We start from the raw sequence: 16,814 nt of genomic DNA, 5'->3' as shown, positions 1-16,814 counted from the left end.
TGGTTAAACGGATGCAACCTTTTGGAATAGACCACAGCAGTAACATGAGTGAATTAGGATCCAGTGAAGATGTAATTAACTGTGCAGGGAGGGACTCATTAAGAGGAGTCACACTGACTCCGTTAATGAAACATACCCCAGTCAGATATGGTGTCAGGCTGTTGTTACACAGGTCAAAGGTGGTTATTACCAATGTTTTTAAAATATTGTTTTCTAACCACTTTACATGTTTATGTGGTGCTGATTGAGATCACCATGTTCTTACAGATTTATACATGACACATTTCCAATAATTTGGGATAGGATACGTTAGAGTTCCATGGGAACCAATGAAATCACAAGACTGATGTCATACCTGAAGCCTCACACACAAACAGCGCCCAGGGCAGAAAGCCATGACCCCACAGCCTCCATAACACTGTGATTTATGTGACGTCGTCTTAATCCAATCGTAGCTTGGGTCTCTCCAAAAATGCAATAGAATTATGATTACAAAGTGCTTCAGATTTTACGGCAAAAACAGATCCCAGATGAGGCAATAGCGGATATAAAAGAGTCAGCGCACTTGACTCACAGGAATCGAACCGGACCAAATTAAGTTTCGCAAAAACCAGAGCCACATCTGAACCCTGCTCTCATCAGCTTCCCGTCCCGCAGCCAGACAGACAACGGCGTACATCGGGTTCACAGCTTCTGCTGCTACGCTTCTTTGCTACAGTTTTCCAGAGCCCTGCCATCCAGTGAATGTCCAGAGCAATGACCCGTATGGAGAAGACAGCGTAGTGCGCCGGCCGGCCAAATCCTGTCCTCCAGCGATTCTTCCTCTTGGATAAACCGATGCATGGCAAACGTGGCCCCGAAGCATGTACAATACGAAGTCGTCCACATTTTAATAAGGGGAAGTGTGGGAGGAGGGAGGGGGGGAGGGAGGAGGGAGGGAGCGAGGGAAGCAGGATTCAAGGTGGATGTGCATGAGTGGTAATCATGCTTGAAGCTGAAATGCAGCCATTTTGGCTTGGATCCAGCTTTCCCATCTTTTGTCATTATATTCACTGATTGGGTAAAATCTACAAGGACAATGGACGCCACCAACATTAAAGCCGGAAGCACTCAGTGCACAGTGATTGCTTACGCTGCAGTCACACATATGTAAAAATATGGAAATGCGGCGACTTCTCGCCCCTTTTTTAATCAAGACTGAGCTGTCACCGGTTACCTTTTTTGTTTTGTTTTTGCTAAAATATTCAGCTGGAGTTTTTTATCTCAGAATGAAGTCCAAGTGAACCTTTGAATATTTCGAGTTTCACCTTAAAGCACAATGTATACTGCCTCTTTCTGACAGTGTTGACAAACGCAAAATTAATGATGTTTTCATGCCTTTCAGAGCCCTGGTAATTATTAAATCCCATGTTGATCTGTGCATCTCAAGTTGAACATTAAATGTAAAGTAGTTTTAGAAAAGGGGAAAAAAAAACCCTAAACCAATTAATCATAATAATATCCATGTTTTCTCACTGTATGCTCTTTGTTAGGATGCAGGATCAGTAGGTTTCAAACCACAACCTCTATTGCGTAAGTGTATTTACATTATAATACAACTACTACACCGTTTGATTTACTGACATAAATATTCAACTGAAGGTCCACTAACTTCTCAGTACGTCTCGTATTCGTCTTCACCAAATAATAACTCGCTCAGCCTGTGTAGGAAGAAGACCTTGAGCTTTTACCTGTATAGCGTGGTGTTCAATAAATTCAGCAAATGTGTGAAACAGGGCTTGAAAAATAATTCAAAAGCATGAGATATGCCATAATAGGGTCTCTGATTCATCTAATTTAAAAGTGGCAGAGGACTAACAGACCATGATAAAATAATTTCAAACAAAAAAAAAAAGCCTCCCCTTAACTTCAGATTATAGCTCAGTCGGATTTTTTAGGAGTTGCAAAATACCGATAGGTGAAAAAATGGTCTTTTCCTGGGGTAAATGTGTTAAGCAATTTGCATAACATTGAATTAAATTTAGCAAACATCAAACACTGTGATTGGTCCACATGTTAATGATTTACATGTGTGCCATACAGTCATGCTACAGACATGACTTCAAAATGATTCATTGCATTTATTACAGAGGGCATGGCTATATATAATCTTGTATTGGCTTTGTGATTAGAATTTGTTCAGTTTGCAGGTTGAAAGGGAAAGGACAGAGGAAAAAATATCCCACAAACAAGAAGCAAAGTCTTCTTTCTCTCATTTAGGATGGACGAGGTGAGGCGGAAAAAAGGCCCTCTGAGAGGCCATGCAGCTTGTTATCAGCACAAAGTTTGGAATCCAGCATCTGTGACCACATCAAGGCGCGTTAAGAGGACATGAGTGACTTGTATATCTGTGAGCGCGCCAGAAATGCAACTTTAACAGCTTTCAGATGCAACATACTGCGTGCCAGTTGTTTTTAAAGTGTATGAGGACGAGTCTCAGCCTCTCAACTCTCACAACATTTATTCATGTATGTCTTGGTTTTTTCTCAAAACTCAAAATGAAACAATCATTTTGAGAAAAGGCCTCCCCTTGAAAACCACTGCTGCATATGGTCACTACGGCAGTTTCTGCTTCAGGAAAGACTTTGCATATTTAAGGTCCGAGCACTGACAGTGCATAGGACCCTATTGTAACCGTAGAGATTCTTATTCGGGTCCGAGGACTGAAAGTGCCGAAGGACCCTATTCAAATTGTGAAGATTATCATTATTAACTCTTACACTTTTTTCATTGTGGGAAAACGCATTTTTGAGGGCCTAAACATACATAACTTTTTGTGACACTTTGCACAGTCATCAGGCTGGGCAGAAAATGGGAGAATCTGGTGGTGTTTTGGATGAACTGGTTTCCCTGTTAACTGGTGACTGGCTTCCTCGAGCAGATGTTAGAAACCCGACCCGAAATCCGTAGCCGTACTGGCGAGCGCCGTTTAACCGCATTTCCATTCAAGTTTAAAGCATCGTACCGTTTGTTTGTCTTATTTTAACATCAGCTGCTACTAACGGCTGTTTTTCAGTAATAGGGCCCAATAAATCCGCAAGCAAAAGGGAAACAAATATCAACAGTTATGTGAAGTGGCAGATCTTATTTTCTCGTCTGTTGTGAAATGAATCAATAGCAGGGGCCGGTTCGACGACAGAAAACTGCTTACTCTTCATTTGAGCTATATGTAATCAATCCTAGCCAGAGGATGGCTGGAGCCTTTTCCAAACTAAGTGGGGAAACAGTGGGATTACTAGCTCTGTGGCATTTATAAATTGAGCCCAACCAGAAGAAGGCCACAGAGAGAGACTCCCGGTCAACGTAATTACAGCGGCAGGCCAATAAATCCGGCCCCACCGATCTTTTACAGTAGACCCGCTGTAAATTCAGTTGCTTTCGTTATGCTGCTTTCTGGGGCGGCGGGAGAAAATGTTTATGTTTTGTTGCTGTCTGAAGCTGAATAAATAAAAGAGCGATAGAAAAATACAACTGGAACCTTGGTTGCCACAAATCTGGCTGCCGTTTGCCCCCTGGGCCCGGCTGTGAGTCAGTCAGAGTTGACTCACACGTGCGACAAGCATAGACACAATATTTAAAAAAAATACATTTTGGTGTTTGAAACCGGTGAACGTAACGCACACGTGAAGAACGGCTAATGTCGTGGCCTCCTGGAAACAGGAGGGACACTGCTGGAAGGCAGAGAATTGATTTAAAGCCTCCATGCATTGTCTCTGGGGACATCTAGAAATGACAGATGTCAGACAAATATGTAAGAGGACATTTGTGGCGGAGCTAACATTCATCCTGACCTTCGTGGCATTGAGACACCCAGAGGATAAGTGATTGTCTGATCTCAGGTGCGCGTTTCCTGCATGCATAAGCGTGGGACAGCGAATCTTGACCTCTGCTGAAATTTCATAGCGTCTTTGTTGGTGGATTTTCTTTAAATTGTAAGTGCCTGTGGCAGCAGCTGAGCCTCCTTATCATTATAATGAAAAGAAAAAAAAAAAAAAAAACCTTTTCTGAGGATATGAAGTGACATCAGACTGTACAGATCTTCTTAATTCACTCAAGGATTTTCTGCTGGATGCAACCTGGTTAGTGGGAGATTGATGGAACCACAGACGGCCATCATCCTCTTTATTTGGGGGGGTGGGGGGGAGTAAATCGGTCTGCAAGCGTCTCTGTCAGCCATTGTAATATCACTCACCATTTCAGGTCAGAAAAATTTCTTTCGAGTCATGCTGTTTTTTTTATCTGGTATCATTGGCAGTCACGATAAAAAAAGGGAATATCTGAAGCGGTGATTAATTCCAGGTAGCAGCCAGTCTGCTCTGGGTAGGAACGTGGAGGGAGGTGCCGAGAAGGGCGAGCGCACAATAAGAAGTCAAAACTCGGTAAAGCGGAGGTGACATTCTCTGCCTGTAACCAAGTTAGCGTCAGAGCTGCTACATTACTGCGCGAGGATGACTAAAGTGCACTATTAACCTTTGAGGAGATGGATCCTGCGTTCTGGCGGCGCCCGCCCGCCCGTCCACCCATTCAATGATGCACTGTGAATATCAAACCAAAGCAAGAGGGAAAAACCCAAACCCCCAGCGCCCCGACGATGCATCTGTATTAATACCTACAACCGCAAGCAGCACCCCAACAAACGGAATGGCTGCTTTGTTGTTGCAGATTTTTTATTTTTTTTTAAAACATACAGATGTAGAAGATATTCCAATTAAGGTCTGAAACAACGGTTTGATTCAAGCGCCTGTGGAGCTATTTAGTGTAAATGCAACCCTGGAGGCCTGGTGTTGTCAGGCTTTTCTTATCAACACGCGGCGTGAACTGTGGTACCCTGTGGGCAGCGCTGCTTCACAGGATTAACTGTGGAGGGTCTTGTTCAATATCGTCTAAACCTCCTTAACCAGTGGTTTTTAATGTGTGGGCCAGAGAGCCTCCAGGGGGGGGGGGCAGGAAAAATGTATGGATTAGGATAAATCCTTTTCCCAGCATCAGAATTTAATTACAATAAATAATAAACAAGTTAAGGGTAACTATTAGTAATTATATTAAAATCCACATTTGTAGAAGAGAATTCATTGCAAATTTCATAAAGTCATATTGCAAAATAAGTTTGAAAGTAAAATCATACAGGTACAACAGTTGCTATTTTATATATATAAAGACTTACTAGTCAATTATTTTATAATGCGTAAAACATTAGCAAATACAGCATTTGATCAAATATTACTACTTGTGTAAGGCAAAGCAAGTGGAGTATAACTTTATGTACAGTGAATTCTAATTTCAATCTAAATTCAATACCACAGTCTCAACATTTTGTTGTTCAGTGTCGTGATAATGACATTGAAAGCTAAAACATATTTCAAGTTTTATGTTAAAAACCACAAATTAAATTTGGTACATTTTATCTTGAATTTATAGCAATTCTATCTGAATACATTAAAATAAATATAGCACATACTTGTCAAATGAATCAACCTACATGGAGCGGGTTTTTCTGTCAATCCCAAGACTGAAGGTTTAATTCTCATCAACATGCTCTTGGGCGACTTTACTGACCGCAGGATGGTACACAAGTGTAAGTGTGTGGGGTTACCGTGTGTGTGTGTGTGTGTGTGTGTGTGTGTGTGTGTGTGTGTGTGTGTGTGTGTGTGTGTGTGAATGTGACTGATCATATAAAACCTACGACGGCAGCTGAAATGGCCTTTAAAAGAAAAAAAAAGTCCTTTTACCAAAAGGATGAAATATAAATGGCGAGGTCAACTTGTACTGGACAGTTTGTGAAACACAAAAAGGGCTTTTAAACTGAAACAAGGCTTGAAACTGACACAGTGAGTGGAAAAGTAAAAGCTTCACATTCGGCCACTTGGCACTGAGGTGTCGCAGCAATTTGCTTTCAGCCTCTTCTTCTACAGACACAAAAAAGAAACTTCTGAAGTGACTCATGTTTCTTACTTCAGCTGCTCATCCGGCATCAAGAGGCACAGAGGCTTTGGTTGGTCTGGTATTTTTTTATTTTTAAGAATAATTGGCTCGTTGTATCATCTCATGATTACATTTGATGATTTAAAACATAACGGATAAAAACCTCAGTCTGTCTGGTGTTTATTTAAATGTGCGGTTTTGTGCTAAACCGCTAAAGTTTGGTGACATACAGAAAAGAAGAGGTAGATTTACCCATCTAATAAGCTCGCCATAGGAAAAATTCAGAGAAAAAAGCCAGAAAAGAAAAGAAAAACAATAGCCCATGATAACCTTTATTTCCCCCCGAACCTCTGTAAAGATCTGCATGACTTTGCACCGTCTTGCTCAATCAGCGGTTAGATTGATGACTAAACGCCACAGAGTTTGAGTGAATGTGCGGCATCAGACAGTGAGAGCGCTCGATAGGAAGGTGAAGGACCTCCACAGAGAGAGAGAGACGGGAAGTGAGGGGACGAGGCTGCGTGGGAGAAAGCAAAAAGTCTGAGCGGGTGAAACCCCCTCCGTTGGTTTTGTGGTGGGGCTAAGCTGCCTTCTGGTGCTACGTGACCAGCCGTTCCCGCCAAGGCAGGAAAGGCTCGGGCTTATCTCGGCGCACACAAGCAGCACTGCTGGCAAAGGCACTGTGGCATGGCTGCCGGTGCTGCTGTCAGAGCGTGACCAATAGCTCTCTCTCTCTCTCTCTCTCTCTCTCTCTCTCTCTCTCTCTCTCTCTCTCTCTCTCTCTTTTGCCCCCCCTCTCTCTCTCTCTCTCTCTCTCTCTCTCTCTCTCTCTCTCTCTCTCTCTCTCTCTCTTTTGCCCCCCCTCTCTCTCTCTCTCTCTCTCTCTCTCTCTCTCTCTCTCTCTCTCTCTCTCTCTCTTTTGCCCCCTCTCTCTCTCTCTTACAGTTATTCTCTCTCACCACCACATCCCTGCACTCAATCACACGAGGAGGAGCATGAAAATGTTTGAAAGTGATGCACAACATATTGGTGACTCATACTTAAGGTGGATTTCCATACAGTCCTTCCTCCCACGTGGTCTGAAGGACCAGGATGTCTCTTTTCATCCAGTTTCAATGCCAACAATTACATTCATTTCTTAATGAAAACTGTTTTCCAAAACGCCCCCCCGACGACATGGAAACACTGGTAAAGTTCCACAGAGAAGCGTCTGAAGAGTTTTCTTCCTATGTCGGACAAACAAGAAAACAAGACTTTTAACCGTACATCCTTAGAGAAGATGCTCATCAAATGTGACAGCTTCTGATCACTGCCTCCAGCATCCATCTGCTCTGAACAGATGATGACAAAACAAGAGTTGAACCAATCAGACGTGATGAGATGATTTGAAGGGAAAACTTGTCTGCAGACTAAAGACGTTTTCTGGCTCCGAAGACTGTTCATGCATGCTGCTGCCTCTGAGCTGAGCTCACACTCTAAACACTCTAAACTGAACAGAAGCAATTCAAACACATTCAATCTATGAATTAGCACCACCTTGATTTAAAAAATATGACTGGATTTCAAAAACATATCGGATTTTCAGCGCAGAGTTTGCATGTTCTTCCTCGGTGTGGGTTTTTCTTTCTTGCTCTGGGTTAAATTATTTTCTTTCCATGGTCCAAACACAAGCAATATAAAATGTAGACCACTACCAATATGAAACTTGAAAATCTAAAGAGCCTGAGTTGGACTAAGGCCTTATTTAAGAAATTGATTAAAAACCACAAGAAAAGCTTCATTGTGAAGAAACCAGACATCCTGAAATTCAACTTATTAATGAAAGGATGGATGGATGGATGGATGGATGGATGGATGTGTTAGTAACTCAATGTACAGCCATTTCTGTCATGACTCAACAGTTTGAATGAATGCTTTCAGAATTATCTCCTGAATATAGGCTAAATATGTATATTATGTACATTTACAGAAAGATAGTGGTTTGTGATTTTTTTTTTCTTTTAAAGGAATACTAATGTAATTTGTTTATGTCATTATTCTTACTGTATTGGTCTGAATATAAGGCAACTTTGCTTTTTCCGATTCATTTTACAAAAACATAAACCCAACTTGTATTCGGACCAAGATGGTACTTTCAAATGCCCTGCTTCAAAATATAGATCTAATAGTCTAAACGTCATAATGTGAGCTGAATTAGGTTTGACTTAAGACATATAACGTCCCAAACTAAGAAGTCATGGCTAAATAAACAGTCCGCCTATAAGTGTAACAGAGTGATGACAAACCGCCTCTTGAATCATTTAAACAAATTTTTTTGTTTTCGTTTGGTAGGATATGCAGCTTCAATCAAATACTTCATCAAATTTAGACCCCTGTAATTTATCCCACGCAGTGAAAATACCACAGCGTCATTAAGGAAACCAGCAGGAACAGGCTGGAGTGGACAATACACAGCACAGTACGGGAAAGTTATAATCAGATTGTGATTGACTTCATTTCAGTCACTGCAGATCCATTAAAACATGACTGCACGTGGCCTGATACAACCTGGAGAAACATCCCCGGCAATAATGAGAACAGGCTTAGGAAATGAAAGCGACCGCACAATCCTGATTGCATCACACTGTGGTTATTTCGTTCATTCATTCATGAGGTAATCTTTGTGAAACAAACTAAGGAAAAAAAGCCTGAACAAGCTAAAACAGATTTGTGATCTAAATGAATATTTTTTTCTCTCTTTTCAGTCTGTATTCATTATATTGTAATTTTGCAAATACATTTCGAGGAGGAAAATTGGTCTGAACGACTTCAGCATAAGACTTCAACATGGCAAACCAGGCCTGAAGACCATGTGAATGCTTTGTTAATGAAGGAGGAATGTGCAGGGGGGGGGGGGGGGGGGTCCTTATGTCCAGATGACACAAGCATCATCTTTGACACGTGTGGTCAAGTGGGTTTGCACAAATCCAGTCACGACCTTTGAGGGAGGTGAATGTAATTAGTCCAAGCAAACACCAGATGATGGGAGATGTTTGACACCTCAGAGGGATTCGTGCCTCTTGCAAGATCTCCCGCTCTTCGCTTCATTCCTCACCGTCGAGGCAAAGCAGCCAGCGGAAATTCTAATCGTGCAGAGCATACCGCACCACGTCATTTTCATCTCCTTTGAACATTGTCACATATGTAAGTTGTCCCATTTCTATGAAAAAGTTGGGGGGTTGAGGGGGGGCAGTGGGATGTGTCACAGAGGTGTGTGTGTGTGTGTGTGTGTGTGTGTGTGTGTGTGTGTGTGTGTGTGTGTGTGTGTGTGTGTAATTGCCACCCCTGGCTACAATCCAGATGTGTAAACACCAGAGATGTGCCACCTGAGACAATTACATCAAACACAGGAAGAGAGGAACAAGGGTGTCCCCCCCGCGGCGCTGGCTATAACCGTCAGCCACCGTAGTGATTAGCTCCTCCTGTGCAGCTGCTGCTGGGCACCGGAGACGACTGTTTCAAGGACAACTGCTGCACATCAAGCACAGGAGCAAGCATTTCAAGTGAAGCAGCAGAAGGCCAGTGACTTAACACCCAACCTGACACTTCCTTCGATCTATTGAATAGCTGCTAATGGAATCCTGGCCACTCCCTTTTGTAAAAATGCACATCAAGCGGGGGCTCGCTGGGCGCCCGCAGCAGGTTAGCCCCCCCCCCCCCCCCCCCAGCCAGCTTCACTACGCCTGCCCCTGCCCTGTTCGACCTCGCAGTGGAAATCCAATGAATAACTAACAGGGGAATAATCAGTCAGGAGACAGCAGTGCAGGATCTGCCACTCTCTGGGCGTTAAGGCATGTGTGGCTCCGCCGTGTTTATTAGCGTTTCCTGTGTCAGCTGCTGCGGTTACAATGTCCAGCCTCCCGATTCGGCCTGCGGGATACACACCCACCAAGGTGGGACAGCACGGAAAATGTACACGTGCACAGACGTTATATTTCTATGCCTTGGGGCAGAGGTCTACAACCTTCATGAACAAGAGCCAGTTTTTCCAACTTTCGCCCAAATTAATTTTGGAGGGGGGGGCCCATAACTTTTATAGTATAAGGTTTATACTTATAGTATTTTTGCTTATATAGTATAAGTTTAAAACTACATTTTTTGTTGCAATTAGGAGATTTTAAAGTATATATTAAATTAGATTCACCAATTAATTAGATATTAAATAAAAACTGCTGATAGTTTATTGTCTTGTAACAGTTTAAGCTTCAGAAGTCATATATGTCACATTACAGCGTGAAATAAAAAGTAGAAGAAACATTAAAAAAGAGCTCAAGGAGCCACAATCTTTCCATGAGATCCATGAGATGACAGCCCCTTGCTTTTGGAGGGGAGGGGGAACAACGATACTTTGACTTTTATTTTCCGTTCTCACTCACAACCCGGCTGTAAGTGCAACTTGTGGAATCCTTAACCCAACACTAAGCTCAGTGTAACTTTAATACATAATATATGGCTTTATTGCAAAGTGATATGTTATTATAGAAGAACAAGGCCACACCCAAGCAATTATGCACACACACACACACACACACACACACACACACACACACACACACACACACACACACACACACACACACACACACACACACACACACACACACACACACACACACACACACACACCTTTCTAAAAAGGACATTATTTTCTGACAATAATTCAGAAAAGTGTCAGTTTGGCAACACAGAATTCTGATTACGAGCTTTCAAGAGATTTATGTCACACAGCGAGTGTTATAGGAGTCTGGGAATGAAATATGGGATAAAATTAAAAGTTATTTCAAAATTTCATTAGGTAGAACATGGAGCCCACCCTATATAATCTTTGGTGCTGCAGAGATGGCTGCAGCTCAATACATTGATAACTTTTCTGCAACATAAATATTCTGAGATTCTGCATTAATTTGAAATGTCCAGAATATAATTTTTTTTTTAATGTTTTTGATGTATGTCCTTTGTTTTTAGTTGCATTTCACCCTACCATAGCAGTATTGCTGAAACAAATTGGAAATTGTGCACTGAAGCCTAATGTTGGGAGGGTAAGCTTAGGTGTTAAGAGAAACCAATTCAAGGTCTTTTATTTGAAATCATAATTATTAAAAGACAGTATGGCGAACCTATTCACACTATTCTTTCTCATTCTTGATCACAGCTCCACACATGACTGTGTTAAGTGTTCAGCCTTCATCTCAGCCTCTGACACAATGATCTTCAATAGGTCCAGCATGTGTGAGGATTTTATACTGCATTAGTGTCACTCATCACACCTGGAAGAAAAAGTAGTTATTTGAGCCAGCAAGAAAAATCAACAGATTGTACTAATACAATGATTTTGGGGAGAAGAAAAACCCCTCTTTAGATGAAAAATAATCACTTCATTGTGAATATCGATATTTTAGCATGAAAATCAGTCTTAAAAAAAAAAAGACCCACGTAGTATTAGAAGTATTGACTTTACTAAAAAAAAAGGAAAGATGAAGTTGTTGCATAACTTACATTTAGTATGAATACTAAGATACTCCTCAGAGCCCTTCGGCCAAAAAATACCAAACGTTTTACAGTAGAGTATATACATATTTGTTTTGTTCTGTATCTTTACCCAAGAAACATCACAGAAGCCAAATCTGTTATGAAAACTTGCCGAGGCAAATAAAAGATTATGTAGAGTCGGTGTGGTAAAGAAATGAGTCTGACAACAGCATAACGCCGCTTCAAGACTGCAGACGGTGTTGGAGCCACGGTTTGTAGCAATCTGTTGCTGCTCTGTCCGTTTGTCCTTGAGACAGATTACCCTTCTGCTCTACCCCCGGGTCAGACGCACAGGAAATACATTAGAGCATAACAAGGTAGAACGTGTGAAGATGGAGGGAGAGAGAGAGAGAGAGAGAGAGCGAGAAGAAGAAGCAGGAGGGGAACGGAAAGGACAGGGGTGTCAGGGAGGGATTCTGCTCTCCTTTTAGAAGCCATTAGCTGCAGTGACATGCTGTGAAGGCTCTCCCTTTGCACCCATACAAAGATGTTGTCTGGAGGGACCGGAGCACCCCTCCCGGCCCCCTGACAGCCGGCTGGCGCTCTCCGCGGTTAAACTTTGTGCTGTGTATAGACACCGGGAGCATGAGTCAGCCCTGGAAAATAAAGAGAGCGAGCAGCCCTTGTACAGCAATAAGAACACGGTGTGATGAAACAGTTCACAGACACTGGTTGTTGGCAGGAACAGTGAAAGTCTTACTTAATGAGTCTACGGCGGCGGGGAGAGCTCGCTTCATCTCCTGTTTGGCGTTCTATTACCGAGCCGGGCGCGCCGAGCTCCACAGCGCAGGCTAAAGGCTGCCTATAATGATGTAAAGGTCAGACATGGTGGAGGAACTCGGGGGCTGTCAGCCAGAGACGCCAGCAGTCTGGGGAGAGCCCATGTCAAGTGTCGCACTCTCCGAGGAGGCTTTGCTGTCCTTTGTCTCTCCAGTCCTTCGCCTCCGTTTTCCCTTCTATTCTACACCCCGGAGCGTTCCTTCCCTTCAACGGATCTCCTACTGTGTCTTCTTTCCTCGTACCATATTCACTCCTGCAAATATGTTTCTTTGCCTTTCTTTAAATTCTTCCTCGTATTTTCCTTACCCATCCTCTCTCTTTAATCCTTACACCCATTCTCTTATCTCCACAGTCATTCTTTTCTTTCTCTTATTTCCCTTCTCCTCCTTTTTCACAAAGTGGAAGAGACTTTAGGGAGGAGACTTCTTCCCTCCAGTTTTTTATTCTCCTCTAGTACTATTTTATTTATTTACTATGACATTTTAGTCTTGATCTTTTATCCTTGTACTCATTTTATCTGTTATTTTTATTAGCTATTTTTAAATGTCTCCCCTTTATGTTCTGACATTTCTATGTATTACTCCAACATTTCCCAAGCACAAAGGGTTAAGATAACTTTCTCCTCTGTGTGTGTGTGTGTGTGTGTGTGTGTGTGTGTGTGTGTGTGTGTGTGTGTGTGTGTGTGTGTGTGTGTGTGTGTGTGTGTGTGTGTGTGTGTGTGTGTGTGTGTGTGTGTGTGTTCTGTTCATTGCACAGTCTTGTCTTGTACAAAAATAGCTAATTAAAGTTGGGATTGATTGATTTTGCTCACTTGTTCAGTGTCCTTGGCTGTCAATATTGTTTTAACCTTTTATAAATATGATTTTACGAGTTAAGTTGGCTAATTTGTTTACATTGCTTTATTTGTTTCTGGTCCAGAATATCGTGCAGACAGGAAAATAAATAGAAAATTGAGTTGTGCGGTACATTTTCCAGCAGTCTCATCACACGTTGACATGAACGCTCACATTCACCCATTAACACACACAATCACTCACACACTCGCACTGATTGTGACTGGTGATCACACACTTGTAATTCAGTGTCTTACCCAGGGGTACAGAAGAGGCAAGATGGTGGACTGAAACGCCAACCTTTAGATAAGAAGTATATCTGGTCAACCTACTGATCTATCATCATTTGATTGACATGTAAGAGCCAGCTAAGTATTGAGATTTTTTTTTGTGAAATTCAAAGATTTGAGTATAAATTTCTGATCGGCCCTGCAACGGTTAAATAAAAGGATTTAGAAAAAAACTGCTCCCTGTTCATCATTTGAACATCATCTGATTTCTTTACTTTAGTTTTTTCTGTGTTTCGCTCACTTCCTTTCTGTTTTGCGACTCTATCTTCACGTTTCATTCTTTATTTCTCCACTTGTTCATTGGCCTTGTTTATGTCGCTGTTTACTTCTCAATGTTATCACAATTTCATTACTTTGTTTCTTCTTTCATTTCTTTCCTCCTTATTTCCACCACTTAGCTCCTTTGGGCCAAATCTCTTTCCTCTCCTTTCCATTGGTTTCTCTCACTTTCCCCACCTGGGCCTTTCTCTTCTCATTTCTTCTTCTTTTCTTTGCCTTCCACTTCTTTACAATTACTTTTATAGCCTCATTTGTTTTCCTTCTTCACTCTGTGTTTCTGAATGAGATGAGGCAACAGCTTTTCCCTGACAGTAGAGCAATGGCCCACCTCCCCACCCACCGCGGCCCTGCAGACATCCGCCCGAGTGATGACACACTCTCGCCGCCACGTTGAGATGCTGCCGGAGTCGAAGGGCGCTGCAGTGATCGGAGCACTCTTAATGGAGGAACACCATCAACACATCAATCGCTGCTGCTCTTCAGAGATGGTGTCGCCCTGGTAGGAGGCTCATTGGTCAGGTTATTAAAACGTCTTTTGTGAATATGTGCCGCCCGCCTCTAATGACAGGTCTGTCTGAAGCCTGGCAGACGAGCGCAGCACGCCGCCTGCCACGTTATTACTATCCCATTAGAATAAATTAGCATGATCAGGCCTGCAGGAGCGGCCTGCCTGGGCTTGACTGCATGGAAATGCCACGGGGCTGCATTTAATGCAGCTCATCCAGATAGGAAGTGGAGAGACTGAACAGTCACTAATCAATGTCTCATTATGTGATATAAGGGTGCAAATGACTGACGGATGCAGTATGGCTGTAGTAATATGGTGAAAACGCAGGACTTGAGATTGTGGTTGTGGTTTATCTAGGCCAACGCTAGCCAGGGCAAATGATTAACGGCTGTGACTCATGCTTCAGAGGCTTCTACAATTTGTAACTTTGTAGTTAAAAGCCGTAAAAACACAGTAAGTCACAGTCGTGTTTCATTTAATGGCTGAACGACTGTGACTTCCGACCCTTGGCTTTTAGAAAAGAGACCACCACTGCCACTGAACGGATAATAGATTATAAGGGCGGGCTAAAATATCAACACTCAGTCCATCTGTCCCCTCCAAGCTTTTATCCCTCAATTTCCTTTATTGATTATCGCCGACCGAGCTGATACGGCTGGCCGCAGATCAATCCATTTTCCAGTCAATGCCCGGCCCGCAGGAGCACAGTCGATGCATGATGACCCTGTAGAAAGCTCATCAGCGTGAGGAACCGACGGACACACGAGGAGCGTCTGACAGCTCCTTCACTCGACTCCTGCCTCCTCATAGACACACGGCGACCTTAATGTCACACCATTGGCCACAATCCACCTATGACATCGCCCGGCGCCCGCTCACTTCGGAACAGCAACTGCGGCAAAATCTGCGCTAATTTACATGACTTATCACAGGCTGCTTTCTTAAAGGGCCACAGTGAAAGTCAAACTCATGAAGGAATCTGACAAGAAAACTGCAGACACATTAATAAGAAGCTGAGTTGATGGAATTAAAAAAAAAAAAGAAGAAAAAAAAAAAAGAAGGTGTGGTCACACCTCATCAAGTTTAAAACCTCAGGAATGATCAATAGTGTCATATTCCACATTTTCAAACACCATATATTAGTAACTCATTAGTCTCTGCTGCTAAAGATATGTGCATGTTTATGGTGTTATTACAAAGCTAAATTAATGATAATGTGAGTAAACATCATCCAATGCTGCATCTCAGACATGGCTTCTGGGTGGCAGCCTTTATAAGAAGGGTTCCTCACTCTTCTAAACTCATGTCCTGTACTTCCACACACACCTGAAGTCAGAGCAGCAATGTGATAAACACATTCCCTGCCTTGGCAAACAAACAGTTCTTGTTGTGATTCAGTGAAGCACAAAGTCACGGAACTCCAACCAGAACTTTTCTTTGACCACCCTGTAAAGAAAACCAATTCAGATGAGAAGGAGTATTACTGGCAGAGCTGGCACTAATGGGTTTAAACCTACTGGAGGCCCTTCAGTATGTAAAGACAAAACAAATGTTGCAGAGTTAATCAAATATCAAAGATCTTGCCGGTCACCTTATACAGCACTGCACACTCTGCCCGTCACGCTCCTTCTCTCTAACCTTCACCCCGACCGCAAATCATATTACTGAAGTGAACAGAGATGCATCGCCTTCATCAGTTTGGAATTAGTTTACCTCAAACTCATTTCATCATCTCTAAGAAGTCAGCTCCCTAAAGTGTACTCAACTCTCAGACCCAGAAATAAACCTGAGGTAGACAGTTTCTCCTGAATCAACCACCACTTCCATTAAAGTGAGGACTCATCACAGGAATAAATGTCACAAGTGTCACGAAGTTAGAATTTGCAAACGGCAGATGAATTAGCAGTTGAGAACAGAGAAAGAACAGCGAGAGCCAGCCAAGTTTAGTTGTGTGAGAAGTTTGTGTGTGCCCCAAATATCTGCACACCCGCTTATTTACATAAACAGAAGAACAACAAGATACTTCCCAGAAGCCTGTTAGTCACTCGTGATGTAGTGGCAGCCAGAATGTTGTACTGAGCATCAAATTAAAAACCCATTTAAAGATGATTCAAACATGTTGGAGCCTGAACCCCAGCATCCTTTACCTATGGTGTAGCCCCTCTTCAGCTCGCCACATCGGGGGCTGCGGCGCTGGGAGTTGGTGGTGTTGTTTTCCTGCACGGCGAGGACGGAGGTTGTCTTGGCAACAGGTGGCGCAGCCTTGTTGTGGGGCGAGGCTGGCACCAGAGTCGGGGAGAAACCTTGACTGGCAATATCCACCGACTGAGACTTCTTCTTTAGCCTGGAAGAGAGCGAGGGAAGACTTTGATTACATACGCATAAGAAGACAAACACACGTCATGTGAGGGAACACCGTGTGACCGCAAAGTGGCTGGATCCCAACACAAGGCTGTTGATGACAGAAATGCAACTGTGCAAGACAATTTTTGCAGCAGCAGTAAAGATGTGGCAAAAGAATCAATAGGCTAATCACACTCTGGTTAAGGGTGAATTTATTAGCACTGCTCTGCAGAGCCGTCTCTACAGTAAAAA

At 42.7% G+C, this 16,814-nt stretch overlaps 1 protein-coding gene across 2 annotated transcripts in view; it reads right to left on the bottom strand.

The window, feature by feature from the left end:
• Positions 1-16,814, bottom strand: part of oxr1a (oxidation resistance 1a) — a 175,774-nt gene that overhangs the window by 85,783 nt on the left and 73,177 nt on the right. For both annotated transcript variants that reach the window (XM_080471135.1, XM_080471136.1), the window contains exon 3: positions 16,367-16,563. In XM_080471135.1, the coding sequence (XP_080327261.1) occupies positions 16,367-16,563 (197 nt within the window). The remainder of the gene's footprint in view (positions 1-16,366; positions 16,564-16,814) is intronic.

The sequence above is a fragment of the Lipophrys pholis genome (assembly GCF_963383615.2).
Source record: "Lipophrys pholis genome assembly, chromosome: 9".
Classification (NCBI taxonomy): Eukaryota; Metazoa; Chordata; class Actinopteri; order Blenniiformes; family Blenniidae; genus Lipophrys; species Lipophrys pholis.
This window is presented reverse-complemented; position numbering and strand designations above follow the sequence as displayed.